General features: G+C 45.2%; 1 protein-coding gene across 2 annotated transcripts in view; it reads right to left on the bottom strand.

The window, feature by feature from the left end:
• ap3b1a (adaptor related protein complex 3 subunit beta 1a) overlaps positions 1–22,624 on the bottom strand; it is a 58,912-nt gene that overhangs the window by 16,619 nt on the left and 19,669 nt on the right. For both annotated transcript variants that reach the window (XM_076979341.1, XM_076979340.1), the window contains exons 17-22: positions 20,804–20,934; positions 20,497–20,641; positions 20,232–20,370; positions 10,218–10,380; positions 9,498–9,546; positions 9,263–9,366 (exon numbers count right to left, since the gene is read on the bottom strand). In XM_076979341.1, coding sequence (XP_076835456.1) covers positions 9,263–9,366; positions 9,498–9,546; positions 10,218–10,380; positions 20,232–20,370; positions 20,497–20,641; positions 20,804–20,934 — 731 coding nt within the window. The remainder of the gene's footprint in view (positions 1–9,262; positions 9,367–9,497; positions 9,547–10,217; positions 10,381–20,231; positions 20,371–20,496; positions 20,642–20,803; positions 20,935–22,624) is intronic.

The raw sequence follows: 22,624 nt of genomic DNA, 5'->3' as shown, positions 1-22,624 counted from the left end.
CTGTAATGTTAACACCACCCCCACTGCACTGATATCTCTCTCTCTCACACACACAAACACACACCACCCACAGGTCAGTTTGTCTTAGCATGATGACCACACCTGTCACTGTGCTCAAGGACTAAACAACTCAATGACCAACACTTCACTTATCACACCAATAACACAAACACAAACTCTCTGTCTCTCTCTCTCTCTCTCTCACACACACACACACACACACACACACACACACACACCCACACACACACCCTTTTTGTCCTACAAAGTGATCGCCTCCTCTGGTGTGTAAGAGTAAATAACAGGAGAGGAGAGGAGTAACCTTGACCATCCTGTCAAACACACATACAGATGCTCGGACATGAGCCTGTGCGTGCCTTGGTCTGTGTGTGTGTGTGAGAGAGAGAGTGAGAGTGATTGAGAGCCTCCATTATGGATGAGCCTGAAGGAAGTGGTGTGATGGATGGCGACTCATTGTAGTCACCTTCACATTCCTGTATCCTCTCGCCTTTCCACCAAACCTGCTGACGAACATAGAAACGCCAGACGGGAGGGAGGGATGTGGAGAGAGAGAGAGAGAGAGAGAGAGAGAGAGAGAGAGAGAGAGAGAGATACAGATAGGAAAGAGAAAGCTTGTATTTGGAGATGTATTAAAAATCTATTTCTACATCCACATGAAATCTAATTAATTTGTCTAAGACACGATTGCATCATCTGTTCACAGAGCTGAGGTGCCACTCAGAGGCTTCAGCGCCTGTGTGTGTGTGTTTTTCAGAATGGACCGCAAACAGTGCAGATCAGAGAGTTGGTGTGACCCACACCCAAAAAACAACGGAGCAGTCTTCTCCTTCGCTGTTGAGAACATCGCAGACATGCGTTCAAAAACACGGAAGAAAAACCCCACCTGCCCCCGTCTCCCAACCCGCCATCTCTGAGCCGTGCGATCGTTACAGTGCAGTCGGGCCTTTTCATTGGTCTGCTTCTAGGAGACCCTGTTAGTTTGGTTGTGTCCTCGGGGCCAGAGAGGCCAGCCAGCGTCTGCTGTGGACTGGTGGGAAAGCACCTGCTAATTTCACAGCTGACCACAGCGCACGTCTAGAGCAGCTTGGAGAAAAACCCGGCTGTGTAGTGGACGCATTTACTACATACAATAAATACAGCATATAACAAGATGGAGACAATGTTCATTCTGTTGTGTCAATATTGAAAGAAATGTTTTATCCATTGTTTAATTCTTCCTCCTGGGCCTTTCTAAAGAGTTGATTTATGGTGTTTTCAAGGGGGCTCTACCCCTACCGAACCGTAAACTTGAAGGTCAGAGGTCGTTTTCCAGCCCTGTGCCGTGTAATTCTGGGTGGTTAATACAGAACGCTTGACTGGGCCCTCTGTGGTCAGAGCTGACTCTTAGGTAACAGGGGTGTTGGCAGTACCTGGCCCTTCAGTTTGTGGTGTGAATCCCCGGTTGTTGAGGTTGGATGAACAAATGCCAACTAAAGACGTTAAATAGAAGACAAACATGCAGCAAAATATATTTAGACTTTATATTTATGTATATATTTATATTATAATGTATAAAGTATTGGTAGCAGTCTGGCACTACTGAGAGGGCATAGAGTGAAGTTGAAGTTGATCAGCCTACTTAATTTTGTACATTACTTTCCAGATTTTGGACTAAACATTTCCCTTGTTTGAACATTTACAATCTTTGCACTCTGAAGTACAAAAGAGAGAGGCACAGCTCAACTAACAGCACATTAAAGATATCTACACAACAAAAGAGATATGCATTTATTTCCAAGTGCGCATGAATGTCGTGAGGTTGTATTCTCTTTGTGTGTCTTTGACGGACGTCTGTGCGCGCGCTCGCGTGTATGTGTGTGTGTGGCTTATATTTCTTCCATGCTGCTGAGTCATAATGAGGCCTGCACTGAGCGCGCTCCGAGCGGAGTGGGGTCACCGCAGCAACGCTGGCTGGCTGATGGGCACCAAATGAACAAATTATGACGCGCCCCCCTCAGCGTGATGGGGTCAAACGCCCCGCACACCTCACCCAACCCTCTCTCGCCCCACTTTCGCCCTGCTCTGACAGTTCAATTTCCCCCTGGCGAACCCCGATCGCCCCGCGCTAATTATGAATGAAAAGTTATCAGGCAGCTCCTGGCCACTCGGGCACGCTGTATTTCTGAACAGATCCTAACGTCAAAATGTTATTAGAGAGAAAGGAGGCGGACCACACGGCTGACCCCCCCCCCCACGGCGGCTAAATACTGCTGACAAGTACAGCCCCGCGTGCTACGATGCCCGGCATCACACGCAGGCGCTGCTGAATAATACCACGTGTGTGTGTGTGTGTGTGGTTGTGTGGGCCCATTATCATTAGGGTTGCAAGTATTAGTCAACGTCAAAAATCATATCACTGAATTGTCATGACCGACGCGTCATTCCCTTTAAAAAGACACAATACCCTTTTAGCCAAATGACCGTTTCGGAAGGACAATGTGTCAATACTGCCACACGTGTGTAGACACAGAGACTTCAGGAATACTGAAAGTACTCCATCCTTCAATAAATAATATCAGCCAATCAAAAGCAGCACACTCTGCAGGTTTACCCTGCACATAAACAAACGCACACGACGTAAACATGCACCAAACGTAAACAAAAGTGTCATCGTCTATCGAACGCAATCAAAACTATTAACACGAATCAATTGTAAACAAAAGCGTCAACGTGCATCAAATGTAAACAAATTTTACATTCGTGGCCTTCCACAGATCAAGTGCTCATGCACTGTTGGTCTCCATGTGAAATTCAGCCAAGCCCATTTGTGGTCACCATCTTGGTTCTTGTGAAAGTGTGTGCACGTCGTTGGAGGTTAGGTCACTGTTCTTTCTGATAGCACATCCTCCAGCTCTCTGTACTGTTAAAGAACGCTCAGCCCACTGTGAAGATGTGTGAAGATGCCTTCAACAAAGACTATATGAATGATCAAAGTCTATATTGGGTAATGTCCAAACCAAGCATCTGACACGTTATCACAGCCAAGCATTTAAAATGAAGCTGAATGGTGAAACAATGTTTTTGGGGTTGAGCTGTGGAATATTCCTTCAACACTAGCAGGACTATTATGGGATGGGTGGTCTTTACTTTGGGCTCTTACACTGAAATCCTGCTTCATTATGTTGCAAGACTGATTAACTGCAAGGACCCTAATAGAGGGAATGCATCAGGCATTACATCTACAGCCCCAGTACAGACCTGTCATAATAAAAGTCTTTGTTAAATCCAGTGAGTACATTGTGTGGTAGTCTTGTAAAGAGATAGACTAATGATTCATATTTATGATTCAGTAGAGTGGAGGTGAGTGGGTAAAGAGGTACAGTGTTGGCTATTTAAGGACTTCACAGAGGCTTATATACTCATATAAACACACACACACACACACACACGCACACACACACTTCTGTCTGTGTGTGTGATGTGCCACTTGAGGCTGCACCGGGCCCAGAGCTGTGAGGCCACACATACACACACACACATCTCTCCACAAGGGTCCCCACTCCCCTCTTATACTCCCATCCGTGTCTTACCCGCCTGGCCTTAAAAGACCTGTAGCCCCTCCCACTGGGCTAAACCATGCAGCCAGGACGGGGAGGTTTCCACAATTCTGGGCAAACTCCTAAATTCATTGTGTTCAATATCAAATTCACACAGAGACATCCCTCCATAATCATCTCCAGCTTACAGATAAACAAGCATATTCTTCTATAGCTTCATGTAATGGCCTTCACTCCTCCATCCTGGCTCCATCTGAGAGGAATAGACTCTGCCCCTAAACCAATCAGCCTGATGTAAGAGTGTCTAGAGGACGTGAAGTATCATCACTGTGCTGCTGTTGGCTCAGGCTGCCTGACGCCACCACAATATCTAAATAAAAACAAAGCTGCACTAAAACACAAGCTACAAAATGTGAAAGCACACAGTTGATTAACAGGCAAACGTTTAAAATGACTCCATCAGTCGAGTATTAACACACACTTCTGTGCACCTACAGGTCTGTGTTGTGTAGTTAGGAACATTTTGCACGAAGCTGTGTAGCTTTTTCTCTGACCATGGGTCTATGTGCATGCTCTACATGCATGCCAGCATCGCATACGTGCGTGTGTGTGTGCGCGTGAGAGTGTGTGTGTGTGTGTGTGTGTGTGTGTGTGTGTGTGTGTGTGTGTGTGCGCGTGCGAGTGAATGAGATGAGGTTCATCCACTGTGACCAAGATTATAAAGGCCTGTAATGTATTTATGCATAGGATTGACTTTAAATCAGCCCTCCCTCCTGCTCTTCAATCTCACCCTTTATTTCAGTTCTGATTACCCTTCTGCCAAGCCTCATGGGTAGTATTCTAATGACCTGTGGCTAACAGCCTATAGCAGCTTGGCAGCGCCATCCTGACGAGCCTGTCAATCAAGCCACGCAGAGGACAGCCCACATCCCCCAAGCGGTCCCACGGTAACCTGGGTAACCCTGGTAACCCCAGGTTGACAGACAGGCATGAGTTGCATGTCCAGGGAGAGTGTTGGACTGATGAGATTACTGGATAAATGAATGTTAGGGATTTAGTAGTTTGGAGGAGAGTAAAGGAAATAATGGGTGAGCATTAAAGGATGAAACAGAGTAGTTATACTCCCTGGAAGCCTGCGGAGCACACCTCACACATGACCATCACACCACACTGACCACACACCTCACACATGACCCCATCACACCACACTGACCACACACACCTCGCACATGACGCCATCACACCGACCACACACACACCTCGCACATGACGCCATCACACCGACCACACACATGACCATCACACCACACACCTCACACATGACCCCATCACACAACACTGACCACACACACCTCACACATGACCCCATCACACAACACTGACCACACACACCTCACACATGACCCCATCACACCACACTGACCACACACACCTCACACATGACCCCATCACACCACACTGACCACACACACCTCACACATGACCCCATCACACCACACTGACCACACACACACCTCACACATGACCATCACACCACACTGACCACACACACCTCACACATGACCATCACACCACACTGACCACACACACCTCACACATGACCATCACACCACACTGACCACACACCTCACACATGACCATCACACCACACTGACCACACACATGACCCCATCACACCACACTGACCACACACACCTCACACATGACCATCACACCACACTGACCACACACACCTCACACATGACCATCACACCACACTGACCACACACCTCACACATGACCATCACACCACACTGACCACACACACCTCACACATGACCATCACACCACACTGACCACACACCTCACATATGACCATCACACCACACTGACCACACACCTCACACATGACCCCATCACACCACACTGACCACACACCTCACACATGACCATCACACCACACTGACCACACACCTCACACATGACCATCACACCACACTGACCACACACCTCACACATGACCATCACACCACACTGACCACACACATGACCCCATCACACCACACTGACCACACACACCTCACACATGACCATCACACCACACTGACCACACACACCTCACACATGACCATCCCACCACACTGACCACACACACCTCGCACATGACGCCATCACACCGACCACACACACCTCGCACATGACGCCATCACACCGACCACACACATGACCATCACACCACACACCTCACACATGACCACATCACACTACACTGACCACACACCTTACACATGACCCCATCACACCACACTGACCACACACCTCACACATGACCACATCACACCACACTGACCACACACCTCACACATGACCCCATCACACCACACTGACCACACACCTCACACATGACCCAATCACACCACACTGACCACAGACCTCACACATGACCATCACACCACACACACCTCACACGACCATCACACCACACACACCTCACACGACCATCACACCACACTGACCACACACACCTCACACATGACCATCACACCACACTGACCACACACACCTCACACATGACCATCACACCGACCACACACACCTCGCACATGACGCCATCACACCGACCACACACACCTCGCACATGACGCCATCACACCGACCACACACACCTCGCACATGACGCCATCACACCGACCACACACATGACCATCACACCACACACATGACCCCATCACACCACACTGACCACACACCTCATACATGACCCCATCACACCACACTGATCACACACCTCACACATGACCACATCACACCACACTGACCACACACCTCACACATGACCCCATCACACCACACTGACCACACACCTCACACATGACCCAATCACACCACACTGACCACACCTCGAACATGACGCCATCACACCGACCACACACGACCCCATCACACCACACACCTCACACATGACCCCATCCCACCACACTGACCACACACCTCACACATGACCCCATCCCACCACACTGACCACACACCTCACACATGACCATCCCACCACACTGACCCCGTCACACCTCCCACACTGACCACACACACCTCGCACATGACCCCATCACACCTCACACACGACCCCATCACACCACACACCTCACACATGACCCCATCCCACCACACTGACCACACACCTCACACATGACCCCATCACACCTCGCACATGACCCCATCACACCTTACACATGACCCCATCACACCTTACACATGACCCCATCACACCTTACACATGACCCCATCACACCACACTGACCACACACACCTCACACATGACCATCACACCACACTGACCACACACCTCACACATGACCATCACACCACACTGACCACACACCTCACACATGACCATCACACCACACTGACCACACACACCTCGCACATGACCATCACACCGACCACACACACCTCGCACATGACGCCATTACACCGACCACACACATGACCATCACACGACGCCATCACACCGACCACATCACACCACACTGACCACACACCTCACACATGACCACATCACACCACACTGACCACACACCTCACACATGACCCAATCACACCACACTGACCACACCTCGAACATGACGCCATCACACCGACCACACACGACCCCATCACACCACACACCTCACACATGACCCCATCCCACCACACTGACCACACACCTCACACATGACCCCATCCCACCACACTGACCACACACCTCACATATGACCATCACACCACACTGACCACACACCTCACACATGACCCCATCCCACCACACTGACCACACACCTCACACATGACCCCATCCCACCACACTGACCACACCTCACACATGACCCCATCCCACCACACTGACCCCGTCACACCTCCCACACTGACCACACACACCTCGCACATGACCCCATCACACCTCACACATGACCCCATCACACCTTACACATGACCCCATCACACCACACTGACCACACACACCTCACACATGACCATCACACCACACTGACCACACACCTCACACATGACCATCACACCACACTGACCACACACCTCACACATGACCCCATCACACCACACTGACCACACACCTCGCACATGACCCCATCACACCACACTGACCACACACCTCACACATGACCCCATCACACCACACTGAACCCGTCACACCTCGCACATGACCCCATCCCACCACACTGACCCCATCACACCTCGCACATGACCCCATCACATCACACTGACCACACACACCTCACACATGACCATCACACCACACTGACCACACACACCTCACACATGACCATCACACCACACTGACCACACACATGACCCCATCACACCACACTGACCACACACACCTCACACATGACCATCACACCACACTGACCACACACACCTCACACATGACCATCACACCACACTGACCACACACACCTCGCACACGACGCCATCACACCGACCACACACACCTCGCACATGACGCCATCACACCGACCACACACATGACCGTAACACCACACACCTCACACATGACCCCATCACACCACACTGACCACACACACCTCACACATGACCCCATCACACCACACTGACCACACACACCTCACACATGACCCCATCACACCACACTGACCACACACACGACCCCATCACACCACACTGACCACATACACGACCCCATCACACCACTGACCACACACACAACCCCATCACACCACACTGACCACACACACGACCCCATCACACCACACTGACCACACACACGACCCCATCACACCACACTGACCACACACACGACCCCATCACACCACACTGACCACACACACACACCTCACACATGACCCCATCACGCCACACTGACCACACACCTCCCACACCCCTTCCATAAAGACCACAACCCCACACACATACTCCACATGTTCAACACTTACTGTCTCTGGATACTGACGCTGCCAATGATGGGAAATACAAAGAATATTACAGCCATGCACAATTGAACTTCTAGGACATTTAAGAGAGGTTTCATTTCTGTGATGAACACTGGCACTTTACATATTTATTTGATGAAACACTGAAATAAAATTCAAATTCTTTATAATAACTAATAGAGATGATTAATCTTTGCTTTGACAAAATTGAATAAATGCTATTTAATTGAGTTTATTGTCAAGTTTCTCAATTCAGGTAGTGTGACATAGGGGCAGAAAATTGTGCACTGCCATTAGATCTGTTATGGCTACGTCAGGGGGACTGTTATGGCTACGTCAGGTGTTATGGCTACGTCAGGTGTACTTTGCATTTTGCTTGTAAAGTGATTGCTGGTATTTACGTGCAATGGTCATAAAGAATCAATAAAGGAGAAATGAGCCTGCATGGAGCAGCAGGAGGAGAGAAAACAGACGAGAAGAGGGGATGAGTGAACACACACCCAGATCCCCTTCATACACACACCCCTCTATTTCTTCCTCTCTCTCTCACACAGGGCACTCACTATCTCTCTCTGACATGTTTCTCATGGGAAAGGAAGAAGCCGTCACACTGGAAAAGGTCAACAATCACACATCCTGACAACACAACACACGTGCGCGCACACACACACACACACACACACACACACACACACACACACACACACACACAGCTCTTCCTGCCTGCTGAAGACAGCAGGGAATGATGAGACACAGCAGCTAAAGGTCACCCACACCCACCTGTATGGCAGGGGTGGAGGAGGAGAGTGAGAGGCCATGCAGGTCTGACAGGAGGCTTGGGGAAAGGATGGAGCTCTTGGTCGTGGTTACTGGTGCCGGAGAAACTACAAACAGTAGTAAAAAACATTCACAATAATCATAAAACTCAAAATCGCTAAATATTCATTAAACAATCAAGTACACAAAATACTTGTATAGAATGCAGTGGTTGCTAGTGGTTAAACTGAGAACTCACAGTCATCCAGGTCCAACAGTGAAATCTCTCTCTCTAGTGTTTCTTCCACCTGAGAGGGAGAGAAGAAAGCACTAATTTAAAGCAGAAGAACACCTTTACATGGAACATCATGCATTACTGAACTTAGCAACTGGTGTGCCTGTTTGGCAGTAATCTGCAGACTGACAGGCTCCTCAAAGCCTTCAAGAGAGCAGACAGGAGCTCGACCTGAACCTGCCGTGACCTGATCGGACTAGGCTACAGAAGAACTTGAAAAGCCAGGAGTGACTATGGCAGGTACCTCAAGGCATCTGTAAGGGTCTGTGGATTTTTAACATAGCAGGTGTATGAGACAAGGCTCCATGTGTGCTTGTGAGAGCACACATATGTATGCTTATGTCAATAGTCAAACAAATTGGATGGGAACTTTATGGTGGTTTATACTGAGATCAACATACAAGTTGATTTAACACATTGTATTTTCACAGTGAAGGGATACAACATTCAGAAGATGTGTGAGTGAGAGAGAGAGAGAGAGAAAGAGAGAGAGAGAGAGAAAGAAAGAGAGAGAGAGAGAGAGAGAATGAGAGAGAATATGTTGCATGTTCATGTATAGATCTTGGAGAATTTGTGAGCAGGTGACCTTTGAAAATGAAAACAAGCATTTGCAAAATGTTCGATATGTGAAAGGAAGTAACTGCTATCAGTGCATCTGTGGCCCTCCCCAGAGCTGCCTCTAACCTTCTGCCGTGGTTTGGACTTGGACAGCTTTTTCTGGTCGGTCCCAGAGTCGGAATCTGAACTGGATTCCGAATCGGATTCAGATGACCCTGATGAACTCTCCTCCGAGGAGCCCGATCCACTTCCACCAGAATGCCCGTACTTCTGGTCCTCGTCTGAGTCACTGCAGCACACAAGAGGATGTGTGAATTTAGCCACATATCTTGTCAGATATCAAGTTCAATGAGTGCGCAGGTACACAAGAGGCGGGGCTTCCTTGCTGTCAGTCAACATTAAACCATGGTTACGTAGCTGCACATCAAACCTCACAACGTTTTTGTTTTTGATAGATCTTGACTGTGTCCCACTATTTGGGTTAATTTTACTTCTGTTACCTAAAAAGTCAATATGAAGGGCAGAGAAGCCCTCTGGTGCTTCAGTGGAGTTGTTTGATTTTTAACAAACCTAGTAGTGTTGTGTGTAAAATACACCAAAAGTCAAAGATTTGGACCCGACTAAATGTATTTTTATGTTAAAAACATTTAAATCTGATGGATAGTGCTAAATTAAATAAAAATTAATTTGGGAAATGTATTTTATATTGTTTTGCAACAAACACTTTTAAATGCAGAATGTCTTGGAAAATGTCTTGGACTGAAAATCACCACAAGTGCTGCTTCATGAAGCTGGTTAACAGAACATTAAGAGTGCAGGTGTGTACACACTCTTCACTGGTAGTGTACATTGCTTGTATATATAGTTATGTGGTGAGTTTAAAGAGCATTGTGAACAGTGTTATTCTAATGCTCCCATTTTAGACCAGTGTGTCTTACTGTATTGTGAGGGAAAGATTTGTAGGGTTAGCCCTTTTAAACAATGTGCATAAAGAAGTTGTTAATAACAATGATCTTTTGTCATTGGCAAAGAGACTGTTGGGCCTAATTCAGAAATTAACTTATAGATTTAGATTTGTCAAGCATTTGAAAATAATTTTGAGAAATCCTGAAATTGATGAAGTGACATACAATATTTTCTGTCTTTTGATTGTTGAACATATAATGGATATAAGGCAGCGGTCCCCAACCGTTTTTTGCGCCAGGGACTCGTTACGTCAGACAATATTTTCACGGACCGGCTTTTAAAGTGTGGGGGGTAAATAAGACTAAATAAAATGATACAACTGGCATAAACACAAATATAAACCGCATAAAAATAAACCTCACCAGACTATGGATGTAATTGTGAAGTGTGTAATGTAATTTTTTTCTATTCCCAAAATAAATCACTCAGACTCTGATAGTCGATAAAATATATATATATTTTCTGTACAGCCCAGTACCAAATGACCCACGGACCTGTATGCGGCCCAGTGGTTGGTGACCGCTGATCTAAGGTACTCAAGAAACTGGTTACTCTCAATACCATTTAGCAAAATGGCAAATTTATTATTCTGAACAAATGTGCAAGACCATTTTCGTTCTGGTTCTAGAGGCTGTGTTTTTTTCGTTGCTGGGAAGTCAGTGTGGTGGGTAAAAGTAGATATTGTGAGCTTGTGCACTTTCCACAAGGCCATCACAGTTGACTGGACTTTTAAAAGAGTATTGGACTTGTGAAGTGAGGTTTTGATTTCATTTGTTTCATTTGGATTTCACCAAGTCTGTTGTACTTCTTTCCATGTTCCACCCGTTTGGCTGGATTTGATCCATTTGACCGTGTACTGTAGTTAAGAAGAGAATATTCAAGGGGTTTTAGGTGTTGGTAATGTGGTTAAATTTAGGAGTAGTTTGTTTTTGTTTAAAATTTGCAGATGATGGAGAGTGGTAGTTTAAGAAAGGGAGACAGAACGGGACAGCAATGCAGTCAGTCTGGTAATGAATATAGTGCTTGTAAGAGCGGAAAAGCTTCCTCAGACTTTGAAGGTTAACATTAATAGTTGGGAGTAATGGACTGAAGTTGAGTTTGGACTGTGCTGACAGCTGGGTGCCCAAATGTGTGATGTGCTGAGTGAATGCGTGAGTACTTGGGGGGCTGAGTGAGACTGGACACTGATGTTCATGCTGGGGAGATTTCTTACTGGGGGGGGACGGACGACTTGATCTGCTCCAGCTTTTAACAGTACTGACAGGATCATGGAAGAAGCCCAAAGTACCTAGAACTCTCAGATTATTCTGTAAGTCAGGACTTAAGACTTCTGAAAAATGGCTTGAAATAAGTGGGTTGTGCATTATTGCTGATATATTTTGAAATATTGGTGATTCACACTGCATTCACACTGTGTACTTCTTATGGCTCTTGTCATGTAAACCGTAACCTTTAATCTTTAACATATCTGGTACAGGATACATGGATTACACTGCTGTTTTAGCCAATACTAAACACTAACATGCTAGAAGATTAGGGGTCGCTTTGTTTAACTGAACATCTCCAATTTCTCTAAAATGAAATAGTTTTCTCTGATTAGAAGAAGAAAAAAAGTGAAACATGCCATATTTGTCAATTGTGATTTTCACCTCAATCGAAATTTGTCCTCTGCATTTACCCATCTGTGCAGTTAGAACACATATACACACACACACGATTACTAGGGGTCTGTGGATCACACGTGGCCAGAGCGGTGGGCAGCTTTAGCCCGGCACCCGGGGAGCAGTTGGGGTTAGGTGCCTTGCTCAAGGGCACCTCAGTCATGGCCTCAGGCCTGGGAATCAAACCCACAACCCTGCGGTCACAACTGGTTTCCTACCACCGGACCATGACTGCCCCTAAACATGATGAACATCATTACATAATAAAATAATAAACATTTGGTCATTGCCCCGTCAGTACCTCAAGACCTCACTTGTCCTCACAACCACCCACACACACACACACACACACACACACACACACACACACACACACACACACACACACACACACATAAATACACACGCAAACCGCAGATTGTGATGGTCTAAAAACCCATTTCCATTAGTAGCTGAAATACTACTAATAATAAATAAAACACTTTCACACTCACATGTGAATGTGGCACACAAACACAGATCCTATTCTGATATTTAATGTAATTAAAAGTACTCAATCTAGCCTCTTCACAATAAAGACTGTATAGCACACAAACTCCCACACACCATAATATCCTCATTAAGCACTCTTCATTTCATTTACAGTGCATGAGTGAATTTGGTATGAGTGTGTGTGTGTGAGAAATGCACTCATGATATGCAAGCACAGGTGAGTAAAAGCAATTCAGTGGGAGATAGGTGATGCCTTTGAGGAACACTGCAGTGCGTGTGTGTATCTCTCTCACACACACACACACACACACACACACACACACACACACACACACACACACACACACACACACACACACACACTCTGTGTACAAGGCTGCTGTTGGGTAGAGAAGGTTCATGTGGTCTGACTGTGGAACGATCCAGGTAGAGGAACAGATGGAGCGAGAGCTTTACACACAGTCATGTTACACACCTGCCCACGGTCACGTCACACACCCACCGCCACGTCACGGACCCACCCACCGCCACGTCATGCGAAACGCCCACTCACCCACCCACGTCACGCACCCACCCACCCACGGTCACGTCACGCACCCACCCATGGTCACGTCATGCAAACACCCACCCACGGTCAAGTCACACATCAGCTACGTCACACACCGACCCATGGCCACGTTACACACCTACCCAAAGTCACATCACACACCTACGCACGCACGCACCTTGTTAGGACACGTTATTTAATAGAAACGCCTTGCAGTGCACATCTGGACACTAAGGGCCATCTGTTCCCAGACACAGTTTGGAAGACATTCTCCTATGGCGTTGGACGCTGGTGTTTAGGTGGACTGTTGACCTCTCCTAGAGGACATCTAATGACACGCCCAGTCGAGGTCAGCAGATCTCCAGCCTCACTGAGCCGCTCTCCTCTCCTAAGTTGACTTTGTCTCTGAGCCGACCGAGAGTCACTTTCCATGGACTCGCCAAACTCCTCCCACTCCAGAGTGTTTGCCTTTTTCAGCTTGATAGCCTGCATTGGCCGGTGTGTCCACCATCATGTTGGGGAGTGCCACTACGACAGGCACAGACCATCTTACGGTCATGGCCTGCATCGATGACGTAAGCATGGAACATGGCCCACTCGGACTAAATGTCTCTGGCCTCCCTCTGGATGCGGTCAAAGCTCTGCCACATGTGGGAGTTGAACATCTTTCTGACAGCTTCCTCTGACAGATGTTCTCAGCAAACCCTCACGATACATTTGGGTCCGTCAGGTCCCTCCGGCATCCTCGCCCGCCATCTGATCCAAATCACCACTAGGTGGTTGACGGCTCCGCTCCACTCTTTACCCGAGTGTCTAAGACGCACAGACACAAGTCCAACAACACGGCGACAAAATTGATAATCGAACTGCTGTCTGAGGTGTCCTGGTGCCATGTGCACTTATGGACAACTTTGTGCTCGAACATGGTGATCATTATGGACAGACTGTGACGAGCACAGAAATCCAATAACAGAACACCACTGGGGTTCAGATTGGAGAGGCTGATCCTACAAATCACATCCTTCCAGGACCTACTGTCATTACCCACGTTAGCACTCAAGACCCCAGCACAACAATGGAATCCCCAGAAGGGGCACCTCCCAGTACCAAGAAGGCAGGGCACTCTGAACATAAGCATATGCACAGTCAGAGTCATTCCCCAACCCGAAATCGAAGGGAAGCAACCCACTTGTCTACTGGGGAAAACCCCAACGCACAGGCCGTGAGCTAGAGAGCTAGGAGTAAGCCAAGCTATAAATGAGGCCAGTGTGGGCTAGTGTTGTAAAAAAAAAAAAAAAAAAAAAAAAAAAAAAAAAAAAAAAAAAAAAAAAAAAAAAAATCGATATATCGATACGTATCGATACTGAACATTCTGAAACGGTACAATGCTCGTTTCCCTTAAGTATCGATTATTTTTACATAAAATGCGCTTTCGTTTGACCCACCCAAGCTGCCGTAATGCACAGGACAGTTTGTAATGCTAATATGGCAGCTAAAGCAAACGCAGTGCTGTTGGATTCGAAGCAGATACAGATGGAAAACCGAAGGACATGAACAAGCCCGTTTGCAAGCGGTGCTTTTGGAACATTTCAACAAAGGGCGCTAAAGCCTGGTTGAGTGACCATAGCGCTCGACTCCGCGAGCGGTGGAGTCTTTATACTTTACGCTTTGCAGTGTTGTCCGAAACTATATGTGGTAGTATAAACACCCCTCAAAACAGGGGAATGAACACTTACCTGACGAATTTTAATGCTGCTTTGTGTTTCAGTGTGTTTCAAGTTTAAAAAGTGCTGCAATTTAGGCTAAAGTACTTGAAAATGTTGAAATTGTAACTACTTCGTTTCACAACAAATATCTGTCTAACTGAACAGTTTTCTTGTATTATGTTAACAAATACGAGCCTCTTGTAATTCCAGGATGAAACATGAGAGAACGTGAAGACGTTAAGATTGGGCGTTTTGAAAATAAACAACCATTAAATAATGTGATTAAAAGCGCAATATTTCGAATCATTTCGAGTATATGTATAAATATTTAACTTAATTAAGTTTAACGTGCTGGGAAATATTGGTACAAGCGCTTGAATTGAACCCTGCAAACATGACTTTGTTCTTTGCGCTGAGGCGCGGCGCGCGCAAAGTTACAAAATTCGAGAGGTGCACGACCTCGCGTGCGCCGCGCTTCGGCGCGATGAACAAAGTCATGTTTGCAGGGTTCATACACCTTGTGGAATTCAAACACTTGTATGTCACTTTCAAGGTCCATTTCAATATTTCCCAGCACGAGCAAAGACACTTTGTCAGATGTTCAAAAGACGTCCACTGAAAAGCCAGAATGAAAGTTTTAGCGACGTCTTTTTTAAACGTCTATTACTGCCGTTCAGTTGCAGTTTTTGCACGTCCTGACATCCAATAAAGGTCCTAGTCAGACGTTCAGATAGAAAACTCGTCATAGACGTTCATGTTAAGTTAAAAGGTTAAGGTCCTAGTCACACTGTCAGATTTTGAACCAGTTTTGAACGTCCACCAGACATGCAAAAATGGGTCTGGACTGACCGACGTGATACAAACTTGATTTTAACGTCTTTCTGACGTCGCATGTTTGTTGGGATAAGTTAAATATTTATACATATACTCGAAATTATTCGCTTTTTTATCACATTTAATGGTTGTTTATTTTCAAAACGCCCAATCGTAACGTCTTCACGTTCTCTCATGTTTCATCCAGGAATTACAAGATGCTCGTATTTGTTAACACAAAAGAACTGTTCAGACAGATATTTGTTGTGAAATGAAGTTACAATTTCAAGCATTTTCAAACACAAAGCAACATTCATTTGTTTGTTTATTAAAAAAAATAAAAAGGCTTTAAAACAGAAATTAGCACCGTATCTGACTTTGGTATCGAAAATGGTATCGAATTTCAATATTTTTTTAAGTATCGTATCGAAGTTGTAATTCTTAGTATCGTGACAAGCCTAGTGTGGGCCCAGTGTTACAGTGTGCAACAGTACACATATAAATGAGGCCAGTGTGGGCCCAGTGTCACAGTTTGTAACAGTACACCTATAAATAGGTGTAACAGTACACCTATAAATGAGGCCAGTGTGGGCCCAGTGTCACAGTGTGTAACAGTACACATAAATTCGTGTGATCCACAGCCCCCTAGTAATCACTAGTGTGTGTGTGTTTTGACTGCACAGATGGGTTAAAAGCGGAGGACAAATTTCGATTGGGGTGTAAAAAAATCACAATTGACAAAATATGGCACATTAAATAAATGAGGCCAGTGTAGGTCCAGTGTGACAGTGTGTAACAGTTAGGGTTGCAGCGGTAACCGGTTTCACGGTATACCACGGTATTAAAATGCACGGTTATCATACCGTGTGCGTTTACTTATTACCGGTAAAAAGCAAGCCAGCATAGAAACTGACCCGCGCATGCTCAACTCCGCTCCGGTTCAGCTACTCAGCACAGCGGTGAGAATGGCAGAAAGTGTATCAGACTTAACAAATTTTTTAACAAAAAAAGCTAAACTAATGTCAGCGGCGAAAATGACGTAATCGCGGTGGCTCCGTGCGCGAGGGTCTCACACGCTGTCGATTAGCAAGGTCGTGCACCTCTCCAATTTTGTAACTTTGCGCGCGCCGCGCCTCAGCGCAATGAACAAAGTCATGTTTGCAGGGTTCATACACCTTTATAAGGTGGAATTAAAGCACTTGTACGTCATTTTAAAGGTCTGTTTCAATATTTCCCAGCACCTTAAACTTAATAAAGTTAAATATTTATACATATACTCGAAATAATTCGCTTTTTCATCACATTATTTAATGATTCTTTATTTTTAAAACGCCCAATCTTAACGTCTTCACGTTCTCTCATGTTTCGTCCTGGAATTACAAGTGGCTTGTATTTGTTAACGTAATACAAAAGAACTGTGCGGAGTCGCGCGCTACGGTCACTAGTGGAAGTATAAACCTAGCTTTTTATGGTCCTTGCTTTCACTGGATGTGAAAAACGCCAATAATTTACATGTGTTCATTTTCAAATTCTAACGTGCCTGTTTTTCATATGTTAAAACCAGACTCGGTGTGAAAGCCTTAAAATAGAAATCTCTATTGTGATGATGTCAGAAATAAATCCTCTCTTTCTGCAGTATCTGGTTATATTCTAACTTGGCAGTACAATGGACGTTTACAACAGTTGTTGATCAGACACTGACCCAGGCTCAGTTGATCAGATATTAAATAATTTAAACTTAAATAATTGTACTGAAATACATGATTTAGGTTTCTCTAATTTTTCAGTATTTATATAAACATGTTTACAGCTTATTTTTTTTAAAGGAGACATTTTGTATACAATAGTTGCAGGTTTCTACAATAAATAGTTAATTGAACAAAAAAAAACTTGTTGTAATTTCTTTAAGGGTCAGTGTATATTTTAATAATATACAAACTGTGATACCGTGATAACCGTGATACCCGGTATTTTCTGAGACGGTTATCATATCGTGAAAATCTCATACCGTTGCAACCCTAGTAACAGTACACCTATAAATGAGGCCAGTGTAGGTCCAGTGTCACAGTGTGTAACAGTACACCTATAAATGAGGCCAGTGTGGGCCCAGTGTCAGTGTGTAACAGTACACCTATAAATGAGGCCAGTGTAGGTCCAGTGTCACAGTGTGTAACAGTACACCTATAAATGAGGCCAGTGTGGGCCCAGTGTCAGTGTGTAACAGTACACCTATAAATGAGGCCAGATCATGCTGGTTTCAGGTTGTGGCTTCACATGTGTGGCGTGACAAACGCATCAGTAACATGTAGAACTATGCTTAGTAAGCTACATATTAGAATAACAGCTTGCAAAAAGAGAATCTTTAAAAACACTGAACAGTCCAAGTTGAGTTTAAAGATAACACATTAGTACAAAATGTGAATACATAAAATATCAACGGAATCCCCCATTCTGAGCGTAAAATATCCTTAGTTTATGAGAAGTAGGCGTACACAGCTGTGTAACTGTTCATAAGTATTTCATCAGCTAAAACTTCATGTTTATTAGCTTCAGTAATAGTACCATAAGGATAAGTTTCAGATGGAGAACTTAAATGAAACTGATAGTGATCTATTACATATGGGTCAAGTTAATTGGTGCATCTGTGAGTGTCACATGATTGGTGCATATGTAAATGTGCTGGAATGTTGGTGACATATGTTAGGGTCATCGATTAGAGCATCTGATTGCTGAAATGTGATTGGTGCGTCTGTAAGAGAAGCAAAAATGTGGTGTTTACTAGGGATGTCCCGATCCAGCTTTTTGAACTTCCGATCCGATACCGATATTTATTTGCACTTCCGATCCGATACCGATATCGGCCGATACCGATACCGGCCTATCCGAGCATGTATTAAAGTTTAAAGTTATTTAGCCAACTTACTTTGTTGTCAAACTCATGTTGAAAAGCGTTTTACTCTTGATAACAAGTAGCCAGCTGAATTAGGTGTGTTTGAATAATACACAATGGTTGGTAAGGAGAAACTGACCTGTTTATTTAGCAATTAATAAACTCAAAATAGACAAAATATTAAATAACAAACAGAAATAGCATCAGTAAACCAAGGATTAAAAAGCCACAAGTGCAAATAATATTGTAAATTATATAAAAAAAAACACACACAACCTGAGTGGAAAATAGTCTATTATTAACATTAACATTAACATCCATCAGTGCTCTTGAACAAGTGTAAACCAAAGCTAAAAAAAAAATCCGTGCACATATCGTAAACTAATTAAAAGCAAAATGCTTCTACTCCACACTTTGCTGCTCGATCCCCATCTATACACTCCCTTCAATTCAAACGTTTCTGCCAGTGTTAGTTGTGTAGGACCTTTCTTTTTGTCTTCGGTTTTCATTAGAAACTCGTCATGTTGTTTATGGTGGTATTTCGCTAAATGCTTGATTAGATTGGTGGTATTAAAAGTTCTTACAGCTTTACCACAACGCTTGACTTTACTGTGGCATATGTTGCACTCTACCTCTTCGTCTTTGTCATCCTTTAAGGTAAAATAATCCCACACAACTGACCGATAACTTCAAATTTAAACGGCGGTCCGAGATGCCACGGAGCTAAATTGGGGCAGAAACTATGCTCGTGTGCTGAAGGTGTGCTGGAAAATGCGGACCGGATTTTACTCTCACTAGCAAAAACTGGAATGGATTATCTAAATGGGTGCGCTGGAAAACGGATCGGGATCGGACTTAAAAAAAAAACTGGATCGGGAGTCTGGATCGGCATTTTCTCGTGTCTGCCGATCCGATACCGATACGCATTTTTTGCTAATATCGGCGGCCGATCCGATCCAAATATCGGATCGGGACAACCCTAGTGTTTACGTGTCAGATGTGGTATGACTGAAGTAGTGTCAGCCACACTCTGAATGTGGGCTTGTGGGCGGGGCTCATTTGTACCTGTGTGGTTTCTTGGCCTGTTGGAGTTTCTTGTTTTTCCGAGTCTTCTTCTTCTTCTCGTCAGAACCTGAATCATTGCTCTTTTCTGACTGGCTGGATTCACTCTCACTCTTCTCACTCTCAGACTCACTGCTTGACTCTATATACACACACACATTACAAAATTATGAACAATGTAAAAAGACATGATTAACTCTCTCACACGCACACACACAAACGCACGCACACACACACACACACACACACACACACACACACACACTACCATCACTGCTGCTTTCTTCCTCACTGCTGCTGCTGTCCCCCTCTTCCTCCTCTCCCTCTTCTTCCTCTCCAGAATCAGAGTAGAATTTATCGTCTGATTTCTTGGCTGCTTTGGCTTTGCCAACAGATGGAGCCCATTCCTTCATCTATCACACACACACACACACACACACACACACACACACACACACACACACACACACACACACACACACACACACCAGGAATGAAAAAGACTATGAGGGCAGAGGTGATCACTTAACAGTTCTAGTCATATTAACTGACAACACGAGCGTGGTACTGCCTACCACTTCCACCACCTCCACGTTTCTGACTGACTGGTCCGGAGCCTCGGGGGGCCAGTCCGACAGCTCCAGGTAGCCTGTGGCTTTGGAATTCAAAGTGTGAGACAGCGTGCCAAGTTGAAAACGGTCCCGATCTAAGAGAAGGAAAGGAGAAAGTAACGCAAAAACAGGAAAACAGAGATTATGACCACGGCATCGTAATTTCTCAGCACTGAGAAAAGAAAAAAAAAAGTACAGAGATTTGAAAATTGGCACAGGCTAGCATCATGTTCATTGTCCCTTACAGAAGCACCATGTCAATGTAAATATGATTCAGTGTAAATAAAAAACAAGTATTTAAATACTTAAATAATAAAATTTATAAAATTTAAATAAAATTTATTCAAGTTAAAAGCCAAAGTGGACACACAACTGAGCCATGTGTAACTTCAATGGTCAGGTTGGGTGTTTCCAGTCCACACATGCTGCTCCATTGGTCAAATAAGCCAGACAACCTCACCAAACTGAGGCCTTGATGACCCTCAGTCTCCTCTTTCAATCCACAACGATTAAGAACTGAAACTGACTGAAATACCACGACATTCAGAGCAGCATTATACTGCATTATACTGCATTATACTGCCTTAAAGCTCATTATCCTCTGCAGCGTCAGGTCATTAGTCAGTGTTAGGGTGAACCATGCTTGAATAATGGAGTTTCACTATACAAACACCTGAGAAAACACACACACGTGGCCCTTAACTAGGAATATTAGAAATGACAGCAGCAGTTAAATGTCTCGCAAACATTGTGGTATGAATTTATGCAGCATTAATGCAATATGGATTAATGTGGCGAGTCTCGGCCTGCCTCTCCCTTTGTCTGTCTGAAAGGTCTGTATTAGGGCAGTAATTTATGTGTTTAATCACAGGAAGGCGAGAGGCTGCTGCCCCAGCCGACCTTCAGAAATAGGCAGTCACACCAGAGAAAATGAGATGATCTGACTACTGGACATGGGAGCAGGTTAGAGCTAGATAACAGAAAGAACGAGGGAACGAAAGACAGAAAGAAAGACGAAGTAAAAGAGGTGAATACCTTTGGCTTATCTAAAAGTGCTTTTTTGTTTCTCTACATGATGCTAGCCATTGGAGTTAAAAACTTAGAACTTAAACTGTTATAAAATCAAGCTAAAATTAAAAACTAAAGTTGAACTGAAATCAGGTTCCTACAATGGCACTTCCCAACGAAGCCCAATAGGTTGGATTCCAGTGTGAGCTAGAGGAGATTTTGAGGCTTCATCAAAGATCATTCTTGGGGTCAGGCACTGTGTCGCCCCCCCCCGGCATAATTCTGGAGACACAAGCTTGTCGTGTGTCTTTAACTCCCCATTAAGAGAGTCACGCTTTAACAACCACTAAGGAGGGAGAAAAGGAAAGAAAAAACCCCAACAAAATCCCCCATACATCACCAGGAATGGCAGCCAACATCAATCACCAACAGAAAGGCGCATCCTGTATAGTTAACCCCAAAAGCGGAGATCCCCGCATCTGTACGTTCCTCCCTCTCTCCATCCATCCGCCCATCCGCCCATCCGCGAGGGACTCGAATCAGCGGTAATGTCCCGCCGTTAACGCCTCCATCTGAGTGAGTAATTGCATTACGGTGCGTACGGAGGAGGAGAGGGGGCGCGGCGGAAGGAGGCGCGGGCGATGCAGGTGGAGGATTCGCCTCGCATGCGATGCTTTCTACCAAATTACCGCCGGCCCGACGATTCAATCAGGGGCCCGGCGGAGGAAGACAGGGGGACTGTGTCCAAAGATCCCGGGCGCGCGCGGGACGCTGCTG

Source organism: Brachyhypopomus gauderio, chromosome 18 (assembly GCF_052324685.1).
Source record: "Brachyhypopomus gauderio isolate BG-103 chromosome 18, BGAUD_0.2, whole genome shotgun sequence".
Classification (NCBI taxonomy): domain Eukaryota; kingdom Metazoa; phylum Chordata; class Actinopteri; order Gymnotiformes; family Hypopomidae; genus Brachyhypopomus; species Brachyhypopomus gauderio.
Note: the sequence above shows the minus strand (reverse complement) of the source record. Positions and strands in the feature narration are given on the sequence as shown.